The sequence below is a fragment of the Elephantulus edwardii genome, unplaced genomic scaffold (assembly GCF_000299155.1).
Source record: "Elephantulus edwardii isolate Elephantulus edwardi_28Jun2011 unplaced genomic scaffold, EleEdw1.0 scaffold00252, whole genome shotgun sequence".
Taxonomy (NCBI): Eukaryota; Metazoa; Chordata; class Mammalia; order Macroscelidea; family Macroscelididae; genus Elephantulus; species Elephantulus edwardii.
Genome location: NW_006400002.1, coordinates 1,540,068 through 1,552,798, shown reverse-complemented (window position 1 = coordinate 1,552,798; position 12,731 = coordinate 1,540,068). Strand labels below are relative to the sequence as shown.

Here is a 12,731-nt window from a genome sequence, read left to right as displayed (position 1 = left end):
AAAATTAATTCATTTATTGTTGCACAATTACCTGTCTTCTCCCTCCCCCCACCCCCCAGTCCTCCCCGCAATGACAAATCTCTTATTCTGGGCTGTTGTCATATGTATAATATCTAATCATATATTCATTTAAGATAGTTCTTTCTTTCATCTGTTCCAATGCAATGGTCATTATCCGCTCTTAATCTTTATTGTGAAGATGAATCACCTGGGATCTTGTTAACATGTAGGTTCTGATTTTGGTCTCAGGTGGGAGGGTCCCAGATTCTGCATTTCTAAACTCCCAGGTGCTACAGTCAGTCACTGCCGATCTGAGAACCATGCTAGATAGCAAGTGTCTGGATTACTCAATCCAGGAATGGAGAATAAAATCTTTCTATGCAGCATCCACTTCCTAAACAACATGCCTCTGGAAACTCTATGAACTTTGAGAAATGATAGCTATCGAAAGGCTTCATGTCTTTTGTTCATAGGGTTGCTGTGAGTTGTGCTCGATTCGATGGCAATCAACAACAACAACAGTGTGATTACAAAGGCATGTGGTTTGAATCCACCAGCGGCTCCATGGGAGAATAGTGGGCAATTTCCTCCTGTGCAGTTTACTGCTCTTAAAATCTGCTGGAGGTTCAGCTATAGATCGGTTTTCACTTGAGAGCACACAACACCAACATAACTGGTTGAGGGAGGGAGTTTAGAAAATACAGCGTAAGTATAGTTTTTATTAAAAATTTGCAGTAAAAAATGTCTTCTTGTTCACAAAAGACACGTTTTGGTCCTCAGAAAACAGGAGGGAAGGAGGCAGCAGAAGGAGAGAGGGCCAGAAAGAAACAGGTAGGTAGCCAGCTAGCTTGCTAAAACCCAAGAAGCTTAGGGCTAGCCGACAGATCACTTTCTGGACTTCTCTGCAGAGCAGCCACCATTGGTCTTACTGAGAGAGTCTGTGCTGCCCATTCTTGAGCCCATACTGTTGAGGATTTTCTCAATTTCTCCTGGAATGTTTTGCTTCTCCTCATTCTCAGTCTCCCTGTGGTAGAAGTAGTTAAAGTTGGAGACAATGACAGGCACGGGGAGGGCGATGGTGAGAACTCCTGCAATGGCACACAGTGTGCCCACGATCTTGCCCCCGGGGGTGGTTGGACACATGTCACCATAGCCCACGGTTGTCATGGTGACCACTGCCCACCAGAAGCCATCAGGAATGCTGGAGAAGTGGGACTCTGGTTCATCCACCTCCGCAAAGTAGACTGCACTGGAGAAGAGGATGACTCCGATGAAGAGGAAGAAGATGAGCAGCCCCAGCTCCCTCATGGACGCCTTCAGCGTCTGCCCCAGGATCTGCAGTCCCTTGGAGTGGCGGGAGAGCTTGAAGATGCGGAAGACCCTCACCAGGCGGATTATCCTCAGAATGGCCAAGGACATGTTCTGCTGAGCAGTGGGCTCTGTCTCCTGGACCAGCTCTGTGATTAGAGTGGCGAAGTAGGGAATGATGGAGATGATGTCAATGATGTTCATGATGTTCCTGAAGAAGTCTGTCTTGCTGGGGCAGACCACGAACCTGAGCACCAGCTCAAAGGTGAACCACACGATGCAGGTGGACTCCACCATGAAGAAAGGGTCTGTGAACATGGTGTGGGAGAGCACTGTCTTGCTGGTGTTGAGGCCAGGGTCTCTGACCACCTTCAGCTCCCTGTCCTCCCGGAACTCTGGGAGAGTCTCTAGGCAGAAGATGGTGATGGAGATGACCACAACCAACACCGAGACCACGGCCACTCCTCGGGCAGCGCTGGAGCTCTCGGGGTACTCAAAGAGGAGCCAGAACTGCCGGTGGAAGTCGTTGGTGGGGAGGGGGATTTCTGGGTCTTTGATGAAGCCTTCATCCTCTCTGAACTGATCCATGGCCTCACTGCCCAGCTCATAGAAGGAGATCTCATCTGCAAAGACATCGATGGGGACGTTGGCTGGGCGCCGGATTTTCCCACCAGATTGATAATAATACAGGATTCCATCAAAACTGGGCCGGTTCCGGTCAAAGAAGTACTCATTTCTCATGGAGTCGAAGAACTGCATCCTTTTCTCCCTGTCTCCCAGCAGAGTCTCTGGGAACTGATTGAGGGTTCTGAGTTGGGTCTCGAATCTCAGTCCTGCAATGTTGATGATCACCCGCTGGCTTCCTTCATTCAAGACCACTGGCTCCGGCCCTGGAGCGTCGACATAGTCTTCAGGAGGCTTGGAAAAGGTGGTCTCATGGCTAGTACTGTCACTGATGAGGATCTTCCAGTTGGAGAAAGGGCTGCTCCCAGGCAGGCCTTTGGGGCTGGTTGCATCGAAGTCTGTGGCATAACCGGGTTCTTCCTGGATTTCGTCTGAGTTATCAAAATTGACCAGAGCAACCTCCATTTCTTTCCAGCCACACACATCCATCCTAGGGGAGTCAGGGAGGCAGCATGAAGACCCAGCCTTCCCTGCCTGCTGTAAGCTGTGGAGAAGAAGTTCATTATTAGGAACAGCTGACTCTCAGTTATGAGTCCATCAAGGGATTGAAACCTGACCTGCTTTTAGCTTGGCAAGGAGCCTCATGGTTGTTTTGGCAACATTTTTCCCCTTTAAACCCATTTGTCCCCCACTTCTTGCATCTGCCTACACAAATAACCAGAAGACATTTTGTAGACAAAGCCTGACAGGGATTTGAGATGAACTTTCTAACAAAGAAAGGTCTTGACAAGTTGGTAGGGAAGGGTCAAAAAAATTAAAGTTTCTTAATAATAAATGGCAAAAATCTGTGTGTGTATGAAGTTTCTTCATCTACTCAACATTTTCCCATGCCCAGTCCCATTTTTAATATCTTTTTCACACCCAACATCCAATCTTTCACACATCTTTTTTATTATATATTTAGAATATATCTAAAATCCAGCATTTTCTCATCTTCACCCACTGTCTTGGCTCATGTGGTGAGGTAAAAGGGGCAGATACATGAATCCAGTTAGGATTCTGTAGGGAATAAAAACCAAGGAAAGGATGGTGAGTAGTTGGCATTGTTTTTAACAAATTTCTTAAGATACCTGCACCTGAAACTCTTTCTTCATCTGGAAACAACTAGGGTTATTTTTGAGCTGAAGTAAAGCTAGAAAGTCAAACCCATTAGTGTCGACCTGATTCTGACCCACAATGGCTCCATGCTTTAGAGAGCAGAACAGCGTCATAGGATTTTCTTGGCTACAATTTTTAATAAAGAGGAGTGTTAGGTCTTTTTTTTTTTTGTGGCACGGCTAAGTGGGTTTGAACTACTCCCTTCAGATTAGTGGTTGATGGTGACCTATTGCCACTCGGGGCCTTATTAAATGAGCATGTCACAGTTGAGCAGGCACCAACTCATAGCTGACCACCCACTAGATCGCCATGTCTGTGAATTGCACAGGGCGGGGAGGGGGGGCTGGATTGCCCATCTTTCTCCTTTAGAGCTGCTGGTGAATAGGATTGTTGTTGTGGGTGTTAGGTGCCTTCAACTCAACCACGCCTCCTAGCGACCTTATGAGCAGTAGCGCCAAACCCTGCCCTCTTCTGCATCATCCCACCATCCCTGCTATACTGTGCCCATTGCTCCAGCCACTATGTCAGTTCATCTCATTGAGGCTCTTTCTCTGACTTTACACCTTTCCAAGCCCAGTATCCTTTTCTAAGGACTGGCTCTTCTAAGCATATGCCCAAAGTATGTGAGATGGCATTCTATCATCTAAGGAGCACCCAGAGTACACAATCTCCAAGGCATACTTGGTTTCGTGGAAGTCCATGGGATATTCAGCACTCTTCTCCAACACCATAATTCAAATGCATTTTTCTACTATCATACTTAGTCATTGTCCAGCATAGAAAGCATAAGAAGCAATTGAAAAGATCATAACTTGGATCAGGCACATTGGAATCCTCAAACTGACATTACTGCTCCTCAGTACATTGGAGAAGTACCTGACTTCACACTTCTCCAACACTCCTCTTTTTTTTTTTTTTTAAATTTCTTGACTGCTGTTGTCAAGGGATCCTAGTAAGATGAAATTGTTAACAGCTTCAATTTTCTCTCCATCTACCATGATGTTACCTATTGGTCCAGTAGTGAGGATTTTTGTTTTCTTGGTGTTGTGAAATAATCCATATTGAAGGATGGAGTCTTTGATCCTCTGTTGCAAGTGTGTCAGGTCTGTTTTACTTTCAGCTAGCAAGGTTGTGTCATCTGGATAACACAAGTTATTGATGGGCCACCTTCTACTTCTGATGCCGCATTCTTCTTCAGAGAGTCTAGCTTCCCAGATGGTTTGCTCTACATACAGATTGAATATAGGTGTGGAGAGAGAATATAGCCCTGATGCACACATTTCTTTATTTTAAACCATGCTGTATTCCCCTGCTCTGTTCATAAAATGGCCTTCTAGTCTAGGTCTAGGTTTCACATGAGCACATTTATGTAAAGTACTTGCTGATAAGACCGGCATGCTGTTATTAAATACCATCAAGTCACTTGTGACTCACAGTGACCCTATATACAACAGCTCTGAACTCTGCTCAGTTTAATTGTCTCTGACACACCTACCCTCATTATTCCAGCCACTGAGTCAACCCATCTCATTGAGGGTCTTCCTCACCTGCACTGTCTCTCCACCCTCCCAAGCATGACATCCCTCTCCAAGGACTAGTCCCTCCTTGCAACATGCCCAAAGTATATCAGATGAAACTTCAAAATCCTTGCCTCCAAGGAGCAGCCTAATTTCACTCTCTTCAGGACGAACCTGTTTGTTCTTCTAGCAGTCCATAGTATAGTCAATAATCTTATCCAGACCACAGCTCAAAGACATCAATTCTTCTATAATCCTTAGTATTTGTCCAGCTTTCTGATGCATGGTAAGTAATTGTGAAGACCGTGGCCTGGATCAGGCACACCTAGTCTCTAGTCTGACGGCATTGCTGTTTAGTACTCTGGAGAGGTCCCTGATTGGAAATTTTTTCCAGTGTAATTCATATTTTAATTTCCTGGCTGCTGATAACCAAGAGTGCTGATTGTGGACCAAGCAAGTTGAAACTGTTAACAATCTCAATCTCTTCATCATCTATCATGATGCTGCCAATCAGCTCAGTGTGAGAATCTTTGGTTTCTTGATGTTGAGCTTCAATCTGTATATATTTATGATAGCTATTGTTGTTTTAAAGAACTTTGGTGTTGCACAGATTAAGCACTCAGCCACTCTAACAGGAGAAAGACGTAGATACAGATCAAGATTTCTTCCTCAGGTCAACTCAAACTTCCATTTCAGTTTAAGATCAGCAAAGCCAGGCAGATGTTGGAGTTACCCCAGCCCTATCCTCCCTGTAATTTCCGACTAGCCCCTTCTCTAGGGTCCTGGCCTTGGAGAGGCACTCCCTGCTTATCATCATCTTGTTATGAATTCCACTTCCACTTCTTCTCTGGGAAGGAGCATCATCGGGGGCTTTTGGTCAGGCGTTTGGGAACCACAAACTTTTCTTTTTATTATACAGAGTTTGTCTTTTCAACATTCTTCCCATGAATGGTTCAGTACATTAGTTATATTTATCATCTTGTTTAACCATTATTATGGTCAGTTTCCAAATTTTGGGAAACCACTTATGTATGGCTAATCTCCAAACCAAACGCACTACTGTTGAGTCAGTTCTGACTCCTACAAACCCTACACTGGGTTTCCAAGACGTCATATCTTTATATCATGGTGTGGCTAGTAGATTTGAACCATGAAACTTTCTGCTGGCATCTTGATATCCTACACACTACACCACCAGGGCTCCTTTCTGTGTGACTGTAAAAAAAAATCCTCAAACTCATTGCTGTTAAGAGCCAACTCACAGCTGACTCTCCAGCAGGTTTTTGGAACGCTGTAAATCCAATGAGAGGAGATTGATCATCTTTCTCCCTAGGAGCAGTTGGTAAGTTCAAATCCCCAGGGAGGTGTTGCCTTTGGGTTAGCAGTGCGATTCCCTATGGATCATGCTATGGTACCTGAGCTCCCGTGTGTAAGCTCTTATTAGGAGTCTTCTCTTGAAGCTAGGAGCATATGCCTCATGGGGATTAGGCAGATCTTTGGAAGAATAATTAACTTCTATTGAGAGGAGGGCCACCACCTTCCTTTGTAATCTCCTACCTTTTTCTTTCTTTCTTCAATTCTCATCTCAAAGTGGTAGCTAGAAGGTAGGTGTCTAGGGTTTGGGTGATAGAGGAGGTGGTCCACAGGAGCATGCATGTGGGTTACTCCACTTGCCACACATTTAGATGTTGATCATTATGTTGTTACTGGGTGACTTCTGGTGGATTTGGGCCTGTGTTGTACCCATGTGACAGAGTAGAATTGCCTTATAGAATTTCCTAAATGGTAATCTTTCTGGGAGCAGATTGGCAGGTCTTCTCTCAGTGAAATATTGGGTGGATATGAACGACAATCTTTCGGTTAGTAGGTGATGTTTAACCATTTGCACCTCCAGGATTTCTTACTGATTATTTTAAACATAAGGAAGAGAGAATTGGTCTTAGAAACAAGATACCTGACTTGAGGCTCTGTCTCACCACTTGGCAGTATCAGTATATTTTTGTGCGAATCACTATGTTTTATGACTCACTATTTTTTTGAACTGTGAAATGCGAAAAATAATAGAATTTCCCATATCAAAGATCATATCAAGAACCAAATAAGGTGATAACAATGAGAACATTTTTTAAATGATAAGTTACTACAACAATGTCAGGAGTAACCCCCCTTTCTCTCCTCTGATCCATATATAAACATAATATCAGCTATGTGTGGGCAGAATGCTCACTCTATATTTGATGTGGTGTCATTCACTATTCCAGTTTCAAAGGCTTGCTTTCAGGAGGTCACCCTCAGCTCGTTAGCTCTCTTGAAAACTTTTAAGGTGCATGACAGTATCTAACTGTTTTTTCTCTAATTCCACAAAAGGTCTTGGAGAACAGAATTAATCTCTCATCTCCAGACGTATAGTCCTAGTACTCAGTTCAAAGTGGCAGATACAAGGGGAGAAGGTGATGGAGCTGTGGCAAGGTTCAAACAGAGTATATTTCGTGAATATGCACTGAGTGAATGAATGGTTGCAAGCACCTGAAAGCAGCTCTCAAGTCTGTGTCATTATGAATCAGAATCTGTTGTTGTTGTGTGCCGTCAAGTCAATTATGGCTCATGCCAACCTTCATGAGCAACAAATTGAAATCTTCCCGTCTGCCTCATGATCTTCATCATGCTTGAACCCATTGTTAAGTCATGTGTCAGTCCATCTCATGCCCGTCATCCTTTCTTTTGCTGACCCTCCACCTTTCCCAGCATGAGGTCTTTTTCCAAGGACTGGTCCTTTCTGAAAATGTCCAAAGTATCTAAGATGAAGTTTCACTCTCCCTGCCTCTAAGGAGCACCCTGATTTCGCCGCCTCTGAAACTTCTTTGATCTTCAGCACATGGTATCTCTAGTACTCTTCACCAACACGGCAATTCAAAGGCATCAATTCTTCTTTGGTCTTCCTTATTCAGAATCTCTAGGTGGTGCAAATAAGTACACATTCAGATGCTGAGTAATGATTCCGGTCCACTCACGAATACTTGGAGTCAAAGTCCAGCCATGAACTTCCAAAACCTTAGCCGTTGAAAACCCCCTGGAGTTTCACCCTGACACAGATGGAGTCACCATAAGTTGGAGTTGACTCAAGGCAAACTGGTACTGGAGAACTTAATCACCTTGCATGGGGCTTAATCCATCCATGGGCCCAGGGAACCTCCAATGAGCGAATGAATGGTTGATGACGCCAGGACGTTTGAAATGCCTCTACTGCTTTATGAGCTTTGACAACTTACTTTTCCTCTTTGAGTCTCCATTTTTCCATCTGTAATAAGACATGCTGAGTGAAAGAAGCCACATAGAAAGGGTACAAATAGAATAATTCCATTTCTATAAAATTGTGAGAAAGACAAACCGATCAACAGTGACAGAAAGCACCTCAGCTGTTGCTTGGAGATTGTGGAGAGGGGGGCAAAATGAATGACAAGAGGGGCATGGAATAACTTTTAGGGTGACGTCTGTGTGCATCAACTGGGTTATGGGGATAGCATCACAGGTGTACATAAGTGTCCCAACTCATCAAATTGCATAACTTAAATTGAGGGAACATCATTTCCAGCTCAAAAAAGGTCCAAGAAAACAGCAAGCAGGCACATTTTAAAAAAGAAGTAAAAGGGCACTTTCTGCCAATGAGTTTTCAAGGTTTTTGGAAGGAGTTCTGGTAGCATGGCACATTGCACGTGGGGCTGCTAACTTAGAGGCTAGCAGTTTGAATCTGCCAGTTGCTGAGGGGGAAAGGCAGGCAGTCTCCTCTTGTCAAGATTTACAGCGCTGGAAACCCAGTGGAGGGTCACTGTGAGTGGAAATCAACTCCCCAGCAGTAGTGACTAATGATGTGATGAAACGAGTGTCATTGTTAGTTGCTGTTGTGTAGATTTCAGCTTGTGACTCCTCCTGTGCATAGAATTCAGTTTAATAAGGGTTTCTTGGCTTTAATCTTTACAGAAGCAGATCAATAAGACTTTCTTCTGTAGCGCTGCTGGGTATGTTCAAACCATCAACCTAGGGTTAGTGGTTGAGTGTAAACCATTTTCAACACCTTGACCCATAAGCTTCCAGATTAAGACAAGTCTGGGAAGAATGAGCTGGTAGCCTGATTTTAAAATTGACTGTGCAGTAGTAATGGTTTTGCAAATTATTACCTATCTTGGGAGGGACTGGAGAGCATTATGCTGCATGAACTAACTCAGTCCCACAAGGACAAATATTGTATAAAGCCATTATTGTAGAATGAGTATAAGGATCGAGGGACGGGAAGGGTGGAAGCAGAGGGATGAGAATGTGCAGGAAGAGGGGGGATTAATCATGGAGTTTTACAATTTGAGGGAAATTGGAAGAATCTGTTCTGGAAAACAATGTATTCAAATTTTGTAAATAAACTACTATAATAATAAAAAAAGAAAAGGGGAAAATAAAATAATGTACACAGCATTGAAACAGATGAGGGAGAGAACTGTATAAAAGGAACATATGATTAGGTATTATTGGAATGACAAGAGTCCAGAATAAGAGTTGCATAGTAAAGTGATCTGGGGTGGGGGACTGTATAACAATGAAATAACTTTTTCCCCCCAAAGACAAAAATGAACTGGGGGTGAGGGGGGACAGGGAGGAAAATGTGTAACAATGAATGCATGGAAATGAAAAGAAAAAAAAGAATATGTTCAAAACTGTTAATACTAAATAAAGCATACATTTTCTTAAAAAAAATTGACCATGAAAACTTTGTGAACAACAGCAGAATATTGTCTGACATGGTCCTGACACATGGAGTGCCCCTCAGGTTGGAGGACTTACAAAGTACAGCTGGGGAAGAGCTGCCGGTTTATAGTCAGTCTTAATGACATGGACTGAGCAAGGCTTTCTGAACTTTCATTTGCTCCAGTGCTATGACTCATCTCTTGGTAATTGGCATGTGTACTAGAACATGGTCAGAGATAGTACCAGAGATAAGGTCGAGCTGCTTGCTAGTCTATCTTAATCTCAAGGCTGCACTGAAACCTGTCCACCCTGGATGACCTTGCTGGTATTTGAAACACCAATGGCATAACTTGCAGCATCACAAACCACACTACAATACGGCACACAGACAGATGAGTGGTGGATCCACATTGTAGCATGCATTCAGACTTCATTTTCTTCACAGCTATTTGTACCACACTTTGTTTAGCCACCGATGGACAACCCAGTGTCCTGCACTCAGACCCAGGCCGGCTCGCTCCCCTCCGGCATCCCTTTGTCTTCTGCATTTCCTCAAGAGCCAGATGAACATGATTTTGAATCCCAGCTCCATCACTCATTAATGGTGTAGCCTTGGGCACGTCAAGACATCTCTGAATTCCTTTATAAAATGGGTTTAATAATGCCTTAGGAATCCTGGGAAGAACAATTGTATGCTGTGTGTGTGGTACCGCGTCTAGAATTTAGCAGGCCTTCTGCAAATAGAAGTGGGTCTCACCTCCTATCTGGTCCCCAGAGAAGTAAAAGGAGTTTGTGCTGAAATACTAAATGCAAGGTTAGTGGTTCAAATCCACACATTGGTTCCATGGAAGAAAGGCCTGAAAACCTGATTCCTTTAAGACTATGGCCAAGAAAACTCTAGGATGCTCAATTTTACTCTGTATCCATGATGTCACCATGAGCCAGAATCTAAACATTAGTGAGTTTTTATAAGATCTAATCTGCCCTGTTGGTTCTGGAAAGTGTTCCCTGTACTACTGTGAGATGGAATCTACAGCAGCTACAGCTGCTCCCCCATGCTCTGTAACACTTCTGAGCTGTACCCAGTGTGCAAATGTGATGCTGGTGGACACTTCCCTGGCTAGACCATGCACTTTGTGTAGGCAGAGTCTGCTGGGAGTGCAGCCTGTGCCTCATCCAGAGCAGAGACTCCTGAGATGACAGTGGATTGTGCTGGGGCTGGGGCTGTGGCTTCTCAAGGTCACAGAACCAAACCAAGCCTTGTGCTGAGCCCATCTGTGATAGCCGTTCCCTATAGGTCCTCTCCAGTTGCTTAGCAACACCTCCTACACATTCAGGTGAGACATAGCTCTCCCTGAGCCAAAGGATGGGCGAAAGCAGTCATCAGAAGACAGCTGTGCTTGCTGTGTCCTAGAGAGCAAAAGTGTCAGGACAGGGGAGTGCAGAGATGTGTGCAGGACAAGCCCAGACTAGGGGCAGCAGGTGGGTAGGTGAAGGGATAGATGGCATGACAAGCAGCCAGTCTTGCATTGTGCCATGGCTGGACACATGAGGGAGCTGTTGGGCTGCTGGAAGCAGTGCCTGGTCCACTCTGCACAGATGTCCCTTCCTTTCATCTCTGATGGCCCCTCCCTCCCACCTTCCAGATCCTGCTGGCCATTAGTTCTGCTTGGTCCTCCATTGTGATTGCTCACAGCAGCTCCTCTCCCCGTTCCTGTCATTCTGTCAGCCCAAGTCCATCTCTTCAGCTCCCACAGGGCCTGCCCCAGTGAGACTTGAGTTAGGAACCAAGAGGGTTCAGCTTCTAGTCTTCTCTCAACAATCATTAGGATTATATTACTCTGCTCTCTAATGTCTCAGTTTTCCCACCTGGGAAATGGTAAGATAAGATGTTAAGCAAGATCTGTCATCTCTGCTGTTTACACTACAGGAGGTCCCTTTGTTATTTTTGTTATTGTTCCTTTGTTGTGTGTCCTTGAGTAGAAACCAACCCATAGCTGACTCTCCAGTGGGTTTTCAGAAGCAGTTCATCACATGGGAGTAGATCCGTCTCCTGTGGAGCAGCTGGTGGATTTGAACTGTGTGCCGTTGGGATTGCAGCACAGCTTCTTACCACTAAGTCCTGGGTAGCGCAAATGAAAGTTTTGGTCTGCTACTGACCTTCACCTCTCATACTTTGGGCATGTTGCTAGGAGAGGCTGTTGCTTGGAAAGGGACAGCATGCATGGAAAGTTGGAAGATCAGCAAAAGGAAGGAAGACATTGGAGGAGATGGTTTCACACAGTGACTGCAGCAATGAGCTCAAGCATGTCAGACATGATGAGGATGGCACAAGATAGGACACAGTCCAGGTCTATGGTTCATAGGGTCACTATGAGTCATACTTGACAGTATCTAACAACCACACAATCTAAAGGTTGATGGTTCAAATCTATCCAGTAGTGCCATGGGGAAAAAAGACCTGGGGATCTGCTTTCATGATGATTGTTGTTGTTGTTGCATACTATTGAGTCAGAACTGACACATAGCTGACCCTCTAGTGGGTTTTCAGGGGCAGTATCACACAGGAGGAGATGACCCATCTTTACAGTTCTACTCTCTAACACATGGGGTCATCTTGACTCACAACTGACTTGTTGGCAATGGGTTTGCTGACTTTGGTGGTTTACAGTAGCCCACCTTCCCTCTTGTAGGGAACAGCAAGTGCCTGGCTGTTCCCAGCTGACCAGAATGCAAAGGCTGGAGGCTGCCTTAAAGAACGCATGTGTACAGGGCAGCCTTGACACGTCAGGCTCTCCACACATGGCCAAGTGTCAGGTTCTGGGGAAGCCAGCTCTCCATTCTGGGCTGGTCACTCACTGTCTGAGTGACCATGGGCAAGTCTCTAAAGGTCCCTCACCTTGGACTCCTTATCTGCTAAATAGCCTTGCTTCACATGTTTGTGGTGAGGATTATTGGTGGTTCCACATGTAAAGCATCCTACAGGCAACAGTGGCTCCCTCTCCTGGCACTAGCAAAATGCATGTCATATCTTAACTAGCCCCACAGCTCCAGCTGAACCTGCTGGGATTGGTAGAAGTGCTGGTTGGTGAGGGGGAGACGTGGGGTGGAAATCTTTGGGGTTGATGGGGCCAGAGGATGTGGTGCATGGGCTGTAATCACATCCCTTCTGCTTACTTCCTCCTGTCCCACTGTCCCGTGAGGAAGGGTGAGGAGGACACTCCAGCTACCGCACTCACACTGACCAAGTGCTCCCACACACAGACTAGTTGAATCTCCCAGTATCCTTGAAGGAAAGTAGGGGTTCTTTTGCACATTTGACAAGTGGGGAACTTCAGGTCCAGAAAGACTAACAACTGACTGCAGCTCCCCCAGCTTCAGAGTTCTAAA

At 44.9% G+C, this 12,731-nt stretch overlaps 1 protein-coding gene across 1 annotated transcript; it reads right to left on the bottom strand.

The window, feature by feature from the left end:
- Nucleotides 1–862: 862 nt before the first annotated feature.
- On the bottom strand, nucleotides 863–2,445 carry KCNA10 (potassium voltage-gated channel, shaker-related subfamily, member 10). Its single transcript, XM_006899298.1, has one exon. The coding sequence runs from the start codon at nucleotides 2,419–2,421 to the stop codon at nucleotides 886–888; it is 1,536 nt and encodes a 511-aa protein (XP_006899360.1). The 5' UTR covers nucleotides 2,422–2,445; the 3' UTR covers nucleotides 863–885.
- Between the last annotated feature and the right edge of the window lie 10,286 nt (nucleotides 2,446–12,731).

Coding starts and splice junctions, on each gene's coding strand:
- KCNA10 (XM_006899298.1), bottom strand. CDS start 2,421: ATGGATGTGTGTGGCTGGAAAGAAATGGAGGTTGCTCTGGTCAATTTT.